Genomic DNA, 19516 nt, shown 5'->3' with positions numbered 1-19516 from the left:
TATGTATGAATGCATTAGACAGAAGAAAAATGTGTTTTGGAAGAAAAAAATTAAATTTTTGAGAAACTAAGTGGATATGATTATATTAGCACATAAAATCTATAAAGTCAAATAAGACATTACAGTAATGGTAATAAAGATCTGCATAATGATAATTACTGTTCAGGTATTGATTCCATGAATTATTAAGTATCCTCCTAAGCTATTTTCAACATTAAACTTACCAGCTCTTTGAATGGGTATACAGATCTAGAATGAATAGCCAAAAGTATGGAAAAAGTTGATGGAATTTTACAGTGGAAATAATAAATGGTTGAGTAAAATCATGTTTATTTGTTAGGAAGGCTGTATTTATGATCTTGGTATTGTAAAATTTATTAATTTAATTGCACAGTTCTTAGTTACAGATGATGATGACACTAGCTTATTCAAAGTGCTTGTTTGCGTTTACACTGTAATTAATTTTAAGTTGGTCTGTATGCTGAAAATCTGATATCTCATATTATTTTTTCAGATATAGTATCTGAAAGTGTGATATCCATTTCAGTGGAATTTGGTTAAATTGAATTATTATTCAAAAACAGGAAGAATAAACAGATAATTAATTTGTTGACTGGAGTCTGACCAGGTGTCATAAAAAAAATATCCAGGGGGGGAAAATAAGTTGAAATCTGACAGATCTTGAGCACCAATATAATTTCAGAATAGTAAAGAGTGTTTCAAAATAGGCTTGCTTTTGTACACCTGCAAGCTTTACTCAGTCTATCCCTTGTTTTGGGTCATCCTTAGTAAATACTATGTGCCTGGTTTCTTGTTACATTCATGGCACAATCTTTACAGTTCAGAACTTTAATAGGACTGAAGTTTATCAGTAGGTATTGACAGTGCAAAATATAGCCAGCAGGGACATTCTTATTGCTACACTTCATTTCGTACTGGCAAAAATGCAAATTGCAAATTCTTATTAGCATGAATGTTCATATGGGTTAAACTACAGCTGGGAGTTCAATATCATACATTTGATTAGGCTGTCATTTCTGAATTCCACTTCAGTTTTTGCCTGATGCTTTAATAGTATGCGTTATAACATAATAATGTACTTTTAAGTGTACAGCATAAAGATAAACTCAATGTCTCTCTGGATTATTGGATTTCTTATGCTCATGTTCTTTCTTGGAAGAAGCAACTAAGTGAACATGGTACCACTTCTATTTTTGTTGTGTTTTCTCAACTTCTAATTTCAAATGGCATGAATTGATACCTCTGCAACAATACAAAGCTTCAAAGAAACAGGACTTTTATTCTAGTAATCCACAAGGAACAAAAAGATGAGCTATGTGTACTTTGGTTTTATATTCACAGCTGAGAGGAACATTAGGTGCCCACAAGTAAGCGTGATGTTAAAGAATACAATCTTAGATTTGCTTTTTCTAACAGAACATGATTTCTCATGAGCTCTTTCATGAGGAATGATGGTAAAATCTAGTCCGTAAATTCTGCGATCATCTAACAGATAATTCACTTCCAAAGACATGTTCCTAAGAGATTATGAGAGTCTGCTGAAGTTCTGGTCAACCAGGAGCATGCAGGTCAATGCATGGAATATTTCTACCATAAACATTAAGCTTTAGGAATTGACTCGGTTGCTTTTCATGCCAGGATTTTCACTTACTGCTGCAGATGGAACAAGGGATGGGAGAAAAATGTCAGTCAAGGCTAGTAATCAGATCTGATTTTAAAGGTGATTTCTAGTACTACATGAGTGCCAACAACAAGTGGATGACCCCATGTTACTCTCATTCACATCAGTCTCACATTGTGCATCTAAACTGGAGAAGGAGCAAATTATATCAGGCTCCCTGGGCAAGGCTCATGTGTGCCCCATCCCTCCCAGCTATGTCCTTCAAAAATGGAGCCTCAGTCTCCAGAGCAAGCTGCACCAGCCTTCAAATCTGGTGCTGGGGTGCTAAAACCTGCTGCTTAGCTTGCAGAAGCTGAGTCACTGCTGGTGATGTTCTCTTCTTTAAATGCTTTAGTCAGCATGACCTTCCATTTCTCTTCTCTTTTGTATGAGTTGATGCTGGCACTGGATCTTTGTAGAGAGGATTTGAGTTTGGTTTGTTATTTTAATGGGAGTTTCTCTTGGTTTTTTGCATGGTCCTGTCCGTTATGGCATGAACAGTTTAAGGATTCTGGAAGCCCAGGGACAAACAAACCTGGCACCTGAGAGAGCGGGTGGAGGTATCAAAGTGCTTAGATTGTGTTTGCAATCTCAAGGCAGCGTCCTTCCTGGAGGCGAAGCTGAAGATACAACTATCTCATCTTTTATGAACATGCTTTCTCCTTGGAAATCTCATTTATGTATTGTGACAAAACCTACCCTTGGGACCACTGCTGAGAAGAGCAGTTGTGCTAGGCAATGTCTTATCCTGCAGTTGCAGCATTTATCACATCATAAAACAGGTTTTCTTCCACTCAGCAAGGTAATTTCATGTCAGTTCCTATTTCAATTACCTTTGCTGAGGTTGAGGCTATACACACCACAGACAGAGAGGAAGCATCTATCTAATCCAGACAAAGCAAAGAAGACAGAATGTAACATAAGGTTCGGTTAATTTACAGTGAACCTGACTTTTGTAGTCTGCATGTTCAGCCACCTGTAGGACTGGTTTACACAGAACTGCTGCTTCCTTAAAGCTTTCTAGTTTTGGTTACATATTACTTTCTAGACTTTGTCTTGAAGTCGGTAACTCATGTTAGTAGAAGGATTTTCTTTTGCCTAATAGGTTCCTTTGCTGGAAGATTGCTACAATGTGTTCACTGTCCAACAGTGGAGAGATTGTGTATTCTTGAATGTAAAGTAAAATTACTGCTTTTTCTAAATGAGGCCTAAGATTTTGGCTTGCGTGACACATACTTTTATAGAATATGCTCTTAAGGTCACCTTTTTTTTTTTCATTTTATTAGTTTCTGCTAATCATAATATCTCAAGCAGTGGAAAAACATGAAAAGAAGCTGGAGCTGTGCTTACTTTTTGCATTTTGTTTATGCCTAGTAGCATAATCAAAATCAGTATCATCAATGCAAAGAGCTACATGTGATTTTTTTAGAAAAATGAAATATCTTGCTGAAGGAAGTTGCAATTTGATTTGTATAACTTTCCTTTTTTGTACCACTGTCACACACAGTGGGGGGAAGGCTGACAAACCAAGTGTCTTAATAGAGATAAGAGATTAACAACTAGAAGTCTGTCTGCCTAATTACTGTTCTCTAAAAGCATGAAGCCTTGTGGCGGTAATTATCTTTCAGAGCTATAGTCACTCTGATAAATAACACTTTTTTTCCTTTTTTTTTTGCATTTTTGTTTACATTTTTCCTACGTTTTCATACTAAGTTGTAACATCTCATAAAATATAAGATTTTTTTCTGCCTAAGTCTCTTAATTTCTGCATGGTATGGTCACCTGTAGTGAGTTGAGACATGATTCTTTGCTGAATTAATATGACTTGTATGTACAAGATAGTGACTATAGTATGTTTCACAGAAAATAGATCTCTATTTGCTTTCTTGCTTGGTTCTGTTTGTCCCTATAAGGATCTAATTTCAGTTCTTTGGGGTTTGCCATTAAAAATTTTTTGATTGATTTTTTTATTTAAAAGTCATACAGAAAAGCCAGTTTTTCCATGTAGATATTTGATTTTGGATTTTCAAAAATGTATCTCCCTTTTCTTTCCCATCCTCTTCCCCCAAAAGCTTGAAAATTAAGTTCTAGGTGTGCATTGATAAATATTCTGCAGAAAAGATGACAGTCCTATCACTCTGAAGCCTCTCCTCAGCCCCAGTTAAATTCTGTTGTTTTCTTTATTGCAGATGGGGAACCCAAGGGGATTTCACCACTACTCACCCTCGCCCTGTTGTCAAAGTAAAACTCTTTACAGAAAGCACTGGGGTGCTGGCACTTGAAGATAAAGAACTGGGAAGAGTGAGTATTATATGTAGACACAAGAAATATGTGAGAAGTGATGGGTAGAAGTGTGAATATTAATAAAACATGCCATAAAATAGTATAAGGCATTCAGTACCAATCTTCTCTGCTGTGACTGTACCAAACACTGCTTTTTCTATTAAGGGTGACTTTTCCTAGTGTTCAAAACATGATATGTTGACTTTCAGAAACTTACATAGGGGATCCATGGCGGTTCTCTTTGTCATGTTTAAATTTTTTTTAATTTCTACATGACATACCAATGCTTTTAGCTATTCAAAGTAGGAGTGAAAGGGAGTAAGATAAGATTTGGCATGTAGTAAATACAGCAAACAATTGGGGAAAGGAAAGGAAGGACTTAAGTGGTAGAAGGATGAAACAGAATGAGAGAGGAGTCATGGAGATAGTATGTCAGACTAAAATAAGAGCTATTCTTGTACTCCATGAGCTTCTCTTCTCTTTTCATGTTTTCCCTGTCTTGACACGATCATTTGTCCTTTTTAGGCCAAAACCAAGAGCTAGAGAGTGAAATGTATTATAGAAAGAATAGGGTAGTGTGAATGAGGCAGAGAGTGTCTGCAAATCTTCCCTCCTTCTGCTGAAGTTTTCCCCTCTGACATATAGCACATGAAGAATAGCTCACATTTTAATGCTCAGTTCTACAATCAGAGTCCTAGATTGTAGAACTCTTCTTCTGCCACCAAGGGATCAGTTTTTTAGGAAAAGAGACCTAAGGTGTGAAATGTGGAGCTAGCAAATGTTTCCCCAGAGCTGTAGAGAAGATATTTCCGTTGACCCCATCAGTGCATAGCAGTCTCTCTCACTTATGAACTTAAGATGTAGACCCTGATACCAGCACTGCAGGTCCCCTGTTTCAGGAGGAGGCACTACTGATTTCCAGAAGTAACTAGCTCATGGTGGAGCAGAAGGGATGCAGTCTCATGCTTTCAGTAGAGAGGACAGACTGTATTTACAGCTTTTTCCCTATTTGGAAGGCTGAGGGCTGCTCAACCTCTGCTGCAAAAGTCACCAGGTAAGCACCAAGCCACAGAGGGCTGTTGTCTGTACATCTCCCTTCAAGGCATTTAAGATGGGGTTAGCTGACAGGAAGTAATACTTACTGTGTCACTAGTCTGACATGTCTGTTTTCCTCTAAAAGAACCAATAAATCCAGTCATGAATGCCAAGAGAAGATTTGCTTGCTGCAGGGTATTGTCCTGGCTCCCTGCTGACCACTTTAAGCGTTTTCAAACAAAAACAAATTATAACCTTTCTTCTCTGTTTTACACAAACTGGAGAACAGTTGAACAAACTCAGTTTTCTGCTGAAAACAGAGATATGTGCTGCACGGAAGGGGAAGGGATGTTATTTGGATTTGAGTTCTGAAGAAAATGAGCTTCTGGAGTGGTCTCTGCCTGTGGTTGTCCAGACCTCCAAACCCCTGATTTTAGCTTCCAGAAAGTGAGGCAGATTGCATCTTTGAAGCAAAGTTCATTCTAATGAGGAAATGTTAAGAGCTTACTTTGTTCAGATATCTTTGAAGGGTTTATGTGACTGACACTGATCTGGCCACTTTAATAGTTTTTGTATGTGCATAGAGAAGGCAGAATTGATGTTTGCATTTATATGTGCAACAACTGAGGAAGCGTGAAGAAGCATTCAGTTTGGTGTAAATACTTCTGAAAAAGCAGCCTGGTGGTTTCTGAAACTCAGGAATCTCACACCACGTTTTCTTGTTCAGTACTTTGTGTATGAAGATGTTCAAACCTAGTAATTCAAAGTGACAGCCATTGTGCGTGCTTAGCACACATGTGGATACAATGTGAGAGCAGCAGGTGGTGTTTGATTGCTGATACTTTTTGAATATAAGAATATTTTCAGCCTTGTCGCTCTGACTATTCAATTAAAAGAGAACTATTGTCTCACAGCCTGCTTGTCACAGTCAGCTGCAGCCAGCAATAATTAGCTGTGCAGCTAGGAGTTTTTTTCCTTTAGTGCTGTTACTCTTGGTTTAATTTAAAGACATTATTAAGTAGCTGTACTGGCTAGGTACCTATACTTGCATGTTTTCCGGATTTCTGAATGTGCCACATTCAAAGAGCCTCTGAGCAGAGACAATTTCATCCTGTGACTATGTAAATTTAAAGCTTGCCAGCCTGGGGATTGTGAGGATTGAAATGACTGAGATTTCTCAGGTTTTTCTGTCATCATTTTTAAGTTTTGAAAATGATAACAGATTGCTTCCATTCCCTCTTTTTCTCTTGCCCCCCATGCAGTCTGCCTGTCAGCACCCTGCTATGTCTCGCTGAGTGTTACTGTTTCCATGCTAACAGAGGGTTTCTCAGTATCTTTGAGAATGCCTCTCATCAGAAGTGCTTGAGATATTTTTCTTTCAGGGATGCTCTGTCTTAGATATAGGTGACAGGCTCTTTGGGAAGGACTCAAAGACAATTTTTATCAATTGCTAAGAGCTCTTAGGGGAAGTATTCGGCTGGCACCATCAACAGATGTCCATTGTTTGCATAAATTGTGAAGTCTTCTCAGTTCATCATCAACCGTACTTTAGATAGCTCTCTCACCATACACCTGTTCAGTTTTTATGTTTGCTTTTTGTTTCTTTTTAACCATGAGTTACTCAAAGCCTTGTCTCAGCATTTCAGCTGTAATACAATCACAGCCAAAAAGCAAGAGATTAATCAATAGGTGAGATGATGGAGCTTGCATATAAAACTCATAAGTTCCCTTGGTGATCGAGCTCTTATTAACCCATTCTTTCAAGGGGATAACTTTTTTAAAAGAGTTACTCTCAAGAGAGACATCTCATTTTCCCCTTTCTACCTCTGATTTTGAGCCTCTTCTTGAGCTTCTTTTTCTGCATCCTCCTGGCAACAGTGCATCATGACTTAATGCTCAAGGAAAATGAGATGCTGTGCTTGGCAGGCTGCTGCTGGGAAATTTGAAGGAATTTCGCTTCTTGCCACACTGGCAGCAGCTTCTGGCTTTCTGACATTAGCCAGTCTTGGGGCAAGGGGCTGACAGAATTCAGAACAGCTCCAAACTTTCAAGTTAGGGTAGAGGGTGACTTAAGAGGAGTCAGTAGACATTTCTATCAAAACCAGGTAAGTGTCCCATAAGGGAGGCTGGGGTCAGAGTTACACAAAAAACCATAACACTAAAGGGTCTCTTTAGTATTTCATATCCCAAACCAGCTCAATAATTTTTGGTCTATACTACTATTTTCAAATTAGTGAAACAGTGCCTATTTGACTAGAAGATTTTCCTATGATACTTGCTCAGAGAATGACCAGCAGCATAAATTTACATGTGCCAAATGATGAAGAGTACTTATTTCATAGCATAAATTTTGCCTGTTCTCTCTGCTTGCACTGGCAACTTTTTAAATTGCTGCATTTTAAAACATGAAAGAAAAAGCCTTACATAGAATTAATTAGTCCTATTGCGTGATGAAAGCTTCAACAAATACAGTTGAGGAAGTGTATGATCTTATGTGTCAAGCACTGGCTGTTTTTCATAGCTTTAAATAATCACAAATTGAGTTAGAAGTGTCTGGTAGAGCACAGGAGTTAGAGGGCTTGGTTTCTCTACTTCATTGTGGGGTTTCTTACGTGATCATGAGTGTATTGTTTATTCTGAACAGACTTCACAAAGCTGCTTATGAATAAGGCCATGCGATGTAAGGTTATCTGCTCTGTGAAGGCAAGATTTTCCTGTTTGGTTTGTTCAAGCTTTCAGAGTACTTTGGACAACTCAACTTTTCTTTCATACCTTTAAAAGAAGATATGATCAGTGGGCCAAAGACAGAGGAGAGTTAATAGTTGCTTGTCTGGGTTGACTGTTTGGCTCAGGTGTACTTCATTTAACTTCTGTTGTGATCCAGCTGGGGACCCAAATATACTACTGAATCACAAAAATGATGGTTAGTTAAACTGTCAGATTATATTAGCTTCATGTCTTTCAACCTGTCATTTTTTAAGCCCAGGAGAGAAACATTTTCAGTCATTTACAATTAAGAAACAGTGTTTTGAGAACATCACTTTTCACAAATGCATATAAGTGTTGTTCTATAGTATTTAGGATTTTTGTGTTTATTTTACATCCAAATGAGGAAAAGCATAAAGTGAACTTGACACTTTTTCAGTTACAGTGTGGTCTGAGGAAATGTAATAATGGATGTAATTGGAACACATGGTCAATATTTTTAATGATCATGAGATGATTGAATTTACTGAAGTATCTCAACCCACACTGTTCTGATACTATTAATTTGCCTTAAATGAATTGAAGTAATGTAATGCACAGCAGTTATGTTTGCTGTGTAGCATTCTGGTGATTAATAGTTCATTATACTTTTTAATGTAGATTACTTGTTAGTTTACTTATAGTAAGCACAGTCCTAGACTAGAAACTCATAGTTCTCTGTGCTGCTGCTGAATAACCTACTATGGTGATATCCACAGGTATATGAACAATAAAATAAGATAAATCAAAATAAAATAAAATAAAATACAATTTCAGAAATATATGATGTAGTAGTAATTTTATGAAATTTTTAGAAGTTTTAGACACAGTGAGAGTATCCTGTAGTTGAGTTTTATGTCTGTCAAATAAGACATATGAGCTGATACCATTTCATTTTTTTGAAGTATATTATAAAACAACCAGAAGATTAAAATCCCTTAAGCAATGCTGAAAGGGAATCTGACACAAAATAGCCTAGAATATTTCTCTATGGACAATGACAATGACATCACGTTGCAGTGTACCATAGTGGAGAGAGAGCTTTTAATAGAAATTTCAGCAACTTTTTACTTTTCTTAACAAGGAACAATTGCTGAGTGTTTTGGTTTCAGTGTGGTGGGAGCTTAAATTTTGTGCCACCTGATGTGTGGTACAACATGGTTGTCACTGCACTTAAGGGCAATACTAGTGTGAAGGTTATCGTGAAGCTGATTAATGCCTGTCAAATGCTTAGTGTGAATGTGTGTACGTGTGTTTGCATGTAACAAAAAGTTTGATTACAAAGTTCTGTCAGCTGGAAGGCATGACAAAGTGTAATACAAAAGCAACACAGTGCATACTTAAATGGTCTGACAGATACTTATTCATTGTGAGAGCTTTGAAATTGAAGCTCCATAATATTTCTTTAAAAATTCAGAAAAAATCCCCAGTACCAAAGTTATGAATTAATTATACTCTTGTCTGCTTGTATTTTAATCAGCATTCTAAAAACTCAAGAAGTTGACAGGAGAAAGATGTCACTTGAGACACATGAGCTGTAATAAGCTGTTACAGGACAGACAATGAGAACTACAGCCTGTAAAAAAGGAAAAGTTCTTAACATCACCTACAGTCCTATGTGAATGTCAAGTGATGAAATGCAAAGAATGAGTAATAATTCTGTTTATATAATCTTGCATTTAAAGAGATAAACAAACTAAAAATAGATTTCTGTTTGATACATCAGAATGCAAAGGTTGCTATACTCATAATGCTTTTAAATGTTTTTTTAAGGGATGGCTTTTACTCAGAATGAAAATCAGAAAAAAGGAATAAGTTCTGTTATAAATAGTGTCTTCTGTGTGTTTCAAACAATAAAAGAAGTAGCCTGCTGGTTTGTTAAAATCAGAATACACTGATTCTTCTGCTATCTCTCTAAAAGGTACTGAATGTACTCAATAGATCTGACAGGTTATTTTTTACACTGGTGTTAAAAAGGTTGCATACTTGATTAGGGGTGATGCCTTATATTTCTCTGCTTGACTGGAGCTCCTGTAATAGTGGGATGCAGGAATATGTTTCTGCAAAATACTGAGATGAAAAGCTGAAGGCCTTCCACTTACATCGTCTTTCAGATGATTAGATCTGAATGACACTATTGTAATATCTTTGGCTTAATAACATCAATTAGATTTACACTTGCTTGGAGACTTTTGCTCAAATCCTTGATTTAACCTTCATAATAACACAGAGGAGACTATACTGTCTTTTAAATATGTGACACAAGCTCCCAGTACTATGTGTAAGAAATTAACTTGATGGTTAACATAATGATTAATTTTAGTTTTCAAGAAATAAAGGATGTGAAGAACGCTGCTTTTTAGAATGTTGTTACTTTTGAAATACTGCTCCATGTTAATGGTAATTCAGAACTCACTGAATGTTATGAAAGTCTCCCAAGTAGTGTGTTTAGAATATTTTAAAGTCTGAATTGATTCAAAAGTAGTGCTTATAATAAGAATGAAAGGAAATTATGTTTCAGCAGCACTGAAGTGCTGAACATGTTACTGTGGGTAAGGATTTGATGAAGCAATAATATTTAATTGTACTGGCTATAAATGGTGGTAAATAAATATTTAACGGCTTGTGACTAACAATGATCTAAAATTAATTGCTAGTAAAATTTTCAAGAAATTTGTATAAATGTTTTAAAAATTAAATGTTTACAATTCAGTGTATTTTTTTTAATTTTTTTATATCTACCACTATAGATTAAACAAAAGATTTGTGTCATATCACATATGAACTGGACATAGTATCTTACATTTATGATATTCCATTTGCTGCAAAGGTGCTTTAGAATTCATCTCCAATTTCTGCAGTTTTTACTAAAATTGACTTTTACTAATGCTATTGATCAAAAAATATAGATGAAGAGTATATTTTGGTTATCTTCTCTCAATGTCACTACTGGAGGCCTGATCCGTTGCATAATGCTACAGCAAATTGTTTCAACAGGGTTTTTCCAGCAGAGCACTGAATAATGTAAAAGTTTAGGTTCTTATTTAATTGTACGTGATCATTCTGAAATGCTAACTGTTCCTTTTCATTTAAAACTGTTAATTCAGAATGTATTAACAGGAGGAAATTTTCTTAACTCATAATATGGAAACTCCAATTTGTAAGAAAAGGAAGCAGTTGATTTTGGAAATTTGTCTGTTACAATAAGATCGAGTCAACTGGTTTATCAGATTTATGAAATCTTTTTTAGTCATCTTTCGTGTTGGAGGAAATGCAACAAAAATCTTCACTGCTTAGAAGTTTCCATTAAAGACTAACAGTTGATTTTTTTATCAACTCATTGAAGTTTTTCTTTATGACTTGCAGGTAGTATTATATCCAACATCCAATAGCCCAAAGGCACCTGATCTGCATAAAATGATAGTCCCCAAAAACAGTCAGGATAATGATTTGAAAATTAAACTGGCAGTGAGAATGGATAAACCACCTCACATGAAGCACTGTGGGTAAGTGTCCATTTCCCATCTGTCTGTGTTTTATTATTTTTCCTCACTGTGCCTGTGTTTTAACCATATGTATCTAAACCTGTAAAGTTTGTAAAGCATTATCAAAGTCTAAAATAATTCTTAGGTATGGCATTGTGTTATATCCTCATTTTATACATAAAGTTTAAACTAGTCAGGAATAACATCCATTTCGGATGTTCAGTGATATGTAAAGACATATGATGAGCTAAGTCTGAAATGCAGAACTGAAAGTACAGTCTCATTTAGATACTGGTTTTGAATGTTACAATTTATAGCACTTCGTAAAAAAAAAAAAAAAAAAGATATTTAGGAGAAACATTTTTCCATTAAAATAGGATTAATTATATACCTGAATGTGATGGTATTTGCCACATAGTCTCCCCTTTCCTTTCTCTGTGTGGTCTTTCTCTTGAAAGGAATTTACGTACAACTACCAGTTAAAGGATGTTTTTCTGTCTAACACTGAAGCTATGTGGAATCATCATCATCATGGCTAGGCTTTGCGAACAAAGATTTGGGAAGGGCTCTACCCACAGTTGTTGCAGACGTGTTGGTGGCTAAAAAGGCCAATATGAGATAGGCATGACCGGTTGCAAACGGCACAGCAGAAAGACTCATCTATGTGGAATAGGTTATTCATAAAGATATCTCCTTTAGTCGATTGCCGCCACTATTCCTCAGCCCCACTGCAAAACCAGGTAGTGTTGCTGACAGTAAGCAAGGGCATATCTTGTTATAAAACAATCACAAAGAATCAATGTACTGTCCATACTATTTAGATTTCTATTAAGTCTCCTCTTGTTAGTATTCTGCTCATTGAATATAGGCAGTAATTGCCAAAATTTCCTATATATGATCCTTTCTCTAAAAAAACAACCGAACTTATTTCAGTTTTGGTGAATTGTTAATTAATTGGGCTGAAATTTCCCAGGTATCAAGCTCATCCCTCAGTCTGCTTTTGGGAAACTTAGATGCAAATGGTCAGGACTGTAACTATGAGACTTGCTGGATGGAAACCAGTGACTGGTGACCAGGAGCTATGAGGAAACCAGTCATGGAGTCAACAGGGGAACTGGTGCTGTTGTGCTTGGAGACTGGGATTAGAAAACTTCAAAGTAGGGCTGCAAATACATGAATAAGGGAAATTGGCTAATATGGCAGAAGAGAGCAGGAACACTGGCTTGACTTGAATAAGGTAGAGTGGAGAGGAGCTGGGAGGAAAAGAGAAATGTTTGTCAGTACTAAAGTATGATGCTCTCCTTTGAGTCCTCAACCCCTGTCCCATTCATTTGGACTCACCAAACACCTCTGAAATGCTTTGGTAATGGTGGCACATTGTTGTTTAGATTCAACCCACTGTCATAGTTTCAGTTTCCTGCTGCTGGTAGGCATTCAGCCAGTTGCAGTATTCAGCGTGATGCAGGGTGGCACTGTGCTGCCTGCCTTCTTCAGCAGATTTGTCAAAAGGCGGCCACGGAGGCAGGGTGATTTGAACAGCATCAGTAATGAATAATACGCAACAGATGCAACTTGCACATGACCTGGTTCAGTTGCATACTTCACTCTACACACATCAGGGATGTTGTGCTGCCTTGCAGCTACCCCAAGCCATGACTAGAAGTAGTCACCATTTTTGATCGTCTCACTGATAATGTTGGGGTCTTGTTCTCTGCAACCCCAATTAGAGTATAACATGCACCTGGATCTAGCAACAAGGAAGGCTCCAGTGTTTCTTCTCATTATGCTCCTATGTTTCCCCTGAGACTTTCTTGGCTAGCAGCTGTTCTTCTGAGATCTTCAGAGGATCTTCCTAAACCCCACAATTTACTTTTCCATGGTGGATTATGTCAGTAGTCTTCTTGTTTGAGCATTAAAGAGCCCAATCAAATATTGCTGTCAAAAATTTTATTCAGTCATTATCCCTTTCATCTGCTGCTGCTGGTTACTTCCTCACATTGATTTTGAATCTTAATCTCCTGGCACCTCATTTTACATCAGAGTCACTGCTGTCACTATTCTCCAGGCAAATATTGTTGTTCTTCCCACTAAAAATGCTCAAGGTCAGTCATCATTTCCCTTTCTTTGTAGCTATTGGCTATAATGATTATTACCTACACACTTGTCTAGAAAAGTTGGGGCACCAAGGAAGGGCTGTGTGGACTTCTCCACAATAAATATATGTGAAATGAAATAAAAGCTTAGTAATTCCTTCAATAACCATTGAAGAGATAGATTAAATTCTTTATGATGGCACTGGAGCTGCAGTGAGAGTAAGGAAGAGGGTGTTTGTTTGGAGGGAAATAAGGACCTGCTAGTAGATTTATTAGAGTATACAGTCAGGAACCATTAATGTTATGAAGAGCCATTATCCAGGCACTCTCTGCAGCCTTCTCTTGACTTCCTGGGGGAGTGTTAGTATTAAGTGGTCATTTGCTATTTTTTCAAGAGAGATTCACACCTGCTTCAACACACATATTAAAGCTATTCTGGTTCTGAACTTATATTGTGTTATCAGAGAAATCTGCATTTGTGAAGAGGCTGGAAACATATGATGGATGATGGGCAGTATTACGGGAAGGCAAAGAAATATTTTGTGGTTAAAATAGTTGAGAGAGACGTGGAAAAACTGGCTTTTATCCTGTTTGTGCTACACAGAAGGACATCCCTGTAAGAGACTGAAATGTTTCCATACATAGTAACTGGTGGTATGTTTCCTGTGTTCAGTTTGATAAACTGGAATCTGATTATACAGCTACTAGCTGAAATCAGTGGAAATGCGGATGTAAATATACATTGTGCTGTTAGAGTCCAAATATTGAAAGAATTAGATCTTCATTTTAATATCTGAAGCCTAAAATTTTTAGTACTTCAGTTGTCCTTTTATCAAGGGAGAATAGTACCACCTCCCAGGATCATACACAGTTGAAGGTAAATCTTGGAAAGCATCTGGTAGAAAAAGTTTCCACATGCTGGAGAAGCTGCGGGAGTTGAGACATTGTCATTTCACTCAGCCAAAGGCTTATGCTTTGCCAGGCAGTGTTGTTACAGTTCCCTGGTGAACCTGCACAACATGGAAATGCAAATAACTCAATTCTCTCTATAAAGCATTGTTTGCATAACAAATAACGAAGCAGGACATAGGACAAAATAAGGTGCCAAAGAGCTTGAAGGCAGCTGCTGCTGTCCTGAATAGAGAAAATGACTGGAGATTTTTGTCTGTTTTATTTTATTTTATTTTATTGTTAGTATGTGGTCAGATATTTACATTTAGTGTCATAGAGTACACAAAAGGAAGAGAAATCAAAGAAAGACAGAATGTGATCATCCTTTCTGCTGGAATTTCATCATGTTAGGAAGTTGAATTTTACAACCTTAATAACAGACTTCTAATGTAATTAGTATGATTAGCCCAGCTAAGTTCTATTTCTTCAGTTGATTTTTCAGAAGTATCTCATTCTTCATCTTTGCCTAATCTTTGAACTAGACAACTTGAATTTTCTGTGTCAGTCTGAGTTAACAAACTAATGTGCAAGATTCTTATCTCTCTCATAGAAAAAGAAGGCAATCTGTTGGCATTACACAATGTCTTTCAGATTAGAATCTTAAATTTATTCAAAGTTGAATTAAAATTTTATTCCACAGCCAACTTCAGAAAGATGGCTTTATTGGATTAATGCTCTATCTAATTACAGTAAGAGAGTTTTTAGATATGGGAGCTACACTCAAATATTTCAGGTTCTGCAAGGTTGGCAAAAGCCAACCAAGCTAATGGTGGGGTTACAATTTTGCCTCTTCAGAAAAGTTTCTCCTGTTTAAGACAGACTTTACTTACTGACTTGGGGGATATGCTGCAAGACTTCAAAATATGTAATTTTACAATATTAAATACTGTCTTGTATTTAATTCACAAATAGTATTCTGGCTGCAGCATATTCAAATCATATTCTCTCTTTGATTTCCACTGTCATAACCAAAAATTATACTTAAAATAAAATTATAAACTAGAGATTTTTCATTATGAATTGTAACCTTTCTAAGAGCAAGAAATAAAAATCTTTAGGACTCAACACTATTGTGAATCTCAATTGCAGTTCATTTGTACTTCTTCAGAACAGAAGCAGCTTTGCTAGCCACATACTTTTACTCTGATGTTTATGTTGACATGTTCATACAGTTAATCTAGTGTTACCCCTATTAATGTGATTTTTAAGAAGGCACTTGATCAAGGAAGCAGTTCATGGTTTTTCTATGCATTCTGTTACACGCTTAAAGAAGAAAAGGAATACTCATAAGCATCTTACAGTAAACATTATCCTATTATCTATTTTAGATTTTTATTCTCGCATGAAAGGCTCTCAGAGGAGGAATTAATCCTAATTATATATAGCCATCCTCTTCTACTTCAGTCCTGCCAATACAAGGGGAAGCCTACACAGCTAGTCTAAGTAATGACAAGATAAATGTCATTCATTATTGGGGATTTGTAAAACAGTTCTTCCAATTATTGACAACTCGTGATATTTCAAATTCCTTTCTCATAATTTTTAATGTATTTTTCATCTCATAGAATATGGTAACCTTTCCCTTGTCTAAAATGCAGACCATATACAAGATATTTTTTTTAATCTTTAGTAATCTTTAAAGGGGTTTTAAGATTTCTATAATTTTTTTCTGTTGCAGTCTTGAATCTAAAGTAAATCATAAAAGGAAATGAGGAAAATTGGAGCTTAAAATTTTCTCTATAAAATGCTAAAAGCCTGATTATTTCTGTTGAGTTAGAATAGCAGTGTTAGGGAGCTGCTGTTTGCTTCAGGAAGGCTCACTTGGCTCTCCTTAACTCATAATTATATTAGGGTTGAAAACCCAAGCAGGACAGGTTAATTGACTCAAGATATGTGAGTTACTGTAAATACCTTCTCTAATGTGTGTGGGATTTTTTGATGTGCCTTTGCACATCTGTGTGCATTTGTAGCATGCGTTATTTTTAAAGTAGGTTTTGTGCTTGTTAAGTTGACTGTTAGCATAGCCTAGTGGTTACTAAAGGGTATTATTCTATTGCTTCCAATCTAGAAATAAAAAAGGAATAGTGAGCTTGCTTTAAAAGGATTAGTAATGTTCAATAGTCATACCAAAAAACAGAAGGAAAATAATTAATAAACCAAAATTAAATTCTTACTAATTGAACAACCTGAACAGGACAAAATTACTAGGTGATATTATTTGGGTTTGACTTCCAAAGTAAAACATTTTAACCTAGCTCCTGATCAGAACTTTTTCAAAGATTTGAAGGGCAAAATTCATTCTTATAAATTCTGTTCTGCTTTCTGCTATGACATGTTGCATATAGAAATGTTATACCTTTAATTTCTTAATCTTTTGTGTTTGGAATATACATTCTGCAAGCACTTGGGATTTTCTGTGTCTCATCTGCAAAGCAAGTGTTTTAGTGACTTTTTTGAACTTGTAGTCTCTGAAAATTTAAAGAATCTGTGCAAAATCATTTTTCTCTCACAACTTGTTGATGTTTTATTTTTTATTTTGTGGGGGGTTTTATGGTTGTATTTTTGTATTTTCAAAATATAAAGATCGCCATTTATTTGCTAACCTTTTCAGTTTTTTTCTCTTTTGCACTTGAAATTGGCTGAAATTTTCTTAGGAGAGCATTTATAAACAATAAATATAGCTAGTGGTTTCTGACTGGGACTGAAGTATCGCATTTCTCCTCCTTCTGCTGTAGTTTTAGAGCTAAAGGAAATCTCTGAGACAAATGCCCTGATTAGCAGTCTTCTAAGATGCAGAATTAGAGGATAAGTTATTTTCCCTTCTCATTTTTGTGACACTTGTCACCCATCGATAGAAGAATTCCTTAGACAGGAAGATGAGTGCAATCTGGTTTGCAGTTGAGTGAACTGAAGCATAGGAACAAACAGAGATCACCCCAAGTCACAGGCAATTTGGAGACCATGCTGAGGATAGCACTGAGGTCTGCTGGCTTCTCAGTGGTAGGGCTTTTGTGCACCTGTCACCTGGATAAACCATTGTCATAGTGAGCTCATGAGTAAGAAGAGCCACGGAGACACTGAAGTTAGCCAGAACGATGGTGGTGCCAGCTCTTACGTGCTGTTTGTCCATGGTCCCCTGGCAAAGAAGAGCAGGAAGAGAAGTAGAAATGGCTTTATAACTTTAAGATTTGCAATCTGACGGCTGATTTGAAGATGACTACATTGAAATGACTCTATTTCAATTCTGGGTTACTTCTACAGATAAAGATGTCAGGGATACGATCACACTTCTCTTAGCAAGCACTGCATGCTCCCTGTCACAGATAGGCCTTTGTAATTGTCCTTCTTCTGAGCCAAAACACACAAATATGTCAGAATAATTTTAAATAATTTGTTTTACCAACAGTAAAAAAATGAAATAGAAACATGTTTTTGGCTAAGCTAAAATACTAAGTTTAGTTTTTCTTAGATTAAGTAGATATAGAGTTGCTTCAAAGTGTTAGAAACCTACAATGACACCTAAGATTTATCCAACATCTTAGAAAATCCTTACTAATCCTTGTTATTATATGATAATATGTATCATAGACTTCTTCAATTAGTACTATTTTCCATGAGATAAAACCAATAACTTTGTATATTACTTTTCAAGAGTTACTGAAAATATTTCTCCTTAACATTTTTCTTTTCCAAAAGGGAGAGGGGGCTATCTGAGAGATTCCTGTTCTTCTTTTTCATTTCTTATCAACACAGCATAATTTACTCAACCAAATGTAAAGATACACAAATACTTATCCAACTACAGCGTTTCTGCATCTACATAAGTATCTTTTTATATGTACTCTTCTGTATCTCTTTATAATATTTGATTTGTCTATCCAAGTCTGTGTGCAGCCTGTCTACTTGTAACCATAAAGTCAGCGTAGTAGCACCATCTAGCTTTCTGTTTGCTGCTATTGCATTTCTTCTTCTAGTTCAGAAAAGGGCAGCAGAGCACTGACTTCAGCTACTCCCTTGAAGAGGAAAGTTCTTCTGGTCCTTTGGTAGAATGCTTATTTTTTGGTTTGTGAATGTCAAGACCAGGAAGTATAAGAAAAGTCAGGTGTTTGCACCTGTGGTAGTTTAGGGTTTGTGATGTCCTCTGACGTATACATTTTGTTCTATTTGGCAGCAGGCATGCTTCATTTGTATTTTTAATACCTGCAGTTCTATTCAAAAAATGTCCTTATCCTAATAACAGTAGAGCTGTATTTCAGTATATCAGTATCCTTTATAATTTCTATTAAAAGTACTCCTAATTAGTCTGAAATACATTTAGAAGGTAAATCTTTCTGCAAATACCTGACAGAGACTGCCCACTGCCAACATCAGGCTTTCCAGTGTTTTGAGGTGACTTGCGATTCATATACAAATGGTAGGTTATTAGACTACCTTTGTGCCATTTGAAACTACCTCTGGGAAAAGATAATCCTTCACCACTCTTCCTTGTGCATGGGAAAGGGATGCCTATCACAAAGGAAAGATTTGTTCTTAATTCACTAACCATATAACAAAAATACTCCTGATTCCTGATTCTCAGTTGTTGCCTCGTGAAATCTTGTTACAACATGTTTAAGTGCAGCAGTGGGATGCAGCAGTCTGCTGCAAGACTATCCCATCACAGGAACTGTGTGTATTCATCTCAGCTGTGTCTAAATAAAACCTAGTCACTCCCTCTCACTGTGACTTTATAGTGTGCAGTTTTTCTCATCTGTCCTGTTATTGGCAAATGGGACAATGTTGAGTCAGTGTAGCTGGCCTCCGTGTAGTGCCCAAGTTGTCCTAAGAACCTCATTCTCATCTACCCATGCAGATGAACTGTTTTCCAAAGAATACCTTATAATCTATTGGGGATGTCTGTAATGTGGAAGATGAACAAAAGCAGACATATCTAAAGGGAATTCTCTCATAAAGACAGAGCAGTGTGACCTTGTATTTGCTTGCCATATACCTTTGAGACACTGGGCAAAAGATTTCATTGTCATTTCTGACAGGAAGGCATAAAGAAGTACCAGACTTTCAGCTGAGTTTGTTTGACTTCAAAGACAAAAGAGGTGTGAACTACAATGCTTCATTTCCCAATCCATATTTAACCTAGACCTAGAATGACAATCTAAGGTTTGATCAAGACAAGCATGGTAACTGTAGGTGGTTCTGCAGTGCTGAAGCAAACTGTATTAATGACAGTGCTTTACCACTTATGG

At 36.4% G+C, this 19516-nt stretch overlaps 1 protein-coding gene across 9 annotated transcripts in view; it reads left to right on the top strand.

Annotated features, from left to right (window-relative positions):
* The window catches only part of CADPS2 (calcium dependent secretion activator 2), a 288094-nt gene that overhangs the window by 140710 nt on the left and 127868 nt on the right, over positions 1-19516 (top strand). For all 9 annotated transcript variants that reach the window (XM_064656126.1, XM_064656123.1, XM_064656127.1 and 6 more), the window contains exons 7-8: positions 3871-3982; positions 11111-11250. In XM_064656126.1, coding sequence (XP_064512196.1) covers positions 3871-3982; positions 11111-11250 — 252 coding nt within the window. The remainder of the gene's footprint in view (positions 1-3870; positions 3983-11110; positions 11251-19516) is intronic.

This window comes from Pseudopipra pipra, chromosome 5 (assembly GCF_036250125.1).
Source record: "Pseudopipra pipra isolate bDixPip1 chromosome 5, bDixPip1.hap1, whole genome shotgun sequence".
NCBI lineage: Eukaryota > Metazoa > Chordata > Aves > Passeriformes > Pipridae > Pseudopipra > Pseudopipra pipra.
Note: the sequence above shows the minus strand (reverse complement) of the source record. Positions and strands in the feature narration are given on the sequence as shown.